The following is a 688-nucleotide window of genomic DNA, read 5'->3' on the forward strand; positions in this document are numbered from 1 at the left end:
ATATATATATATATATATATATATATATATATATATGAGAAACAAAACAAAAGGAAGATGCAAAGTTGGCTCTGAAATTAGTTTATTACATTACTACATTGCTTCTCACTCGTTGTTCGGTTCTGATTATATGACAATAATTAAGTCTTAGCCCCGTAAAATTATTATCTCCTCTTTCATCAGTTTATAATAAACTGGTTTGGTTTTCGCTTCGGTTTGCGATTGGTAAGTCTCTCTTTCTATAAAAGTGAAGATATGCGAAACAATTATTTATATAAAACGAAAACAAATATTAACAAATAAAATTGGCAAAAGACGTTAAATATGAAGTTGAGACGTAAATACAATGATATAAACGTTTGCAACTTTACAGTCATTAAACAATACAGTTAAAACCGCGCTGAATTCAATTGCTCAGCTGGTGAGTGCTATGAATCAGAGTAATCGCATGATAAAGCAATATAAACAAATACAAACGCAAAGACATTAGAATTTTTTATTCGGAGATATAGGAGTATGCCTTCGTACTTGTATATACATATGCATAATTATATTTGTAAGAGTGTAAGCGCTTCTTTTTAGCTGTACATATATGGGCGTATGTACATGTATGTGTATAGGTGTATACATGTGTATGCATCTGAATCTATGTATATTTGTATGCACGTCCATATATATATATATATAT

General features: G+C 29.4%; 1 protein-coding gene across 1 annotated transcript in view; it reads right to left on the reverse strand.

The window, feature by feature from the left end:
• Nucleotides 1–75: 75 nt before the first annotated feature.
• The window catches only part of LOC128248056 (uncharacterized), a 13,031-nt gene continuing 12,418 nt past the window's right edge, over nucleotides 76–688 (reverse strand). The window contains exon 5 of the mRNA XM_052968446.1: nucleotides 76–239. Within this exon, the coding sequence (XP_052824406.1) occupies nucleotides 185–239 (55 nt within the window). The 3' untranslated portion in view covers nucleotides 76–184. The remainder of the gene's footprint in view (nucleotides 240–688) is intronic.

Source organism: Octopus bimaculoides, chromosome 6 (genome assembly GCF_001194135.2).
Source record: "Octopus bimaculoides isolate UCB-OBI-ISO-001 chromosome 6, ASM119413v2, whole genome shotgun sequence".
Classification (NCBI taxonomy): domain Eukaryota; kingdom Metazoa; phylum Mollusca; class Cephalopoda; order Octopoda; family Octopodidae; genus Octopus; species Octopus bimaculoides.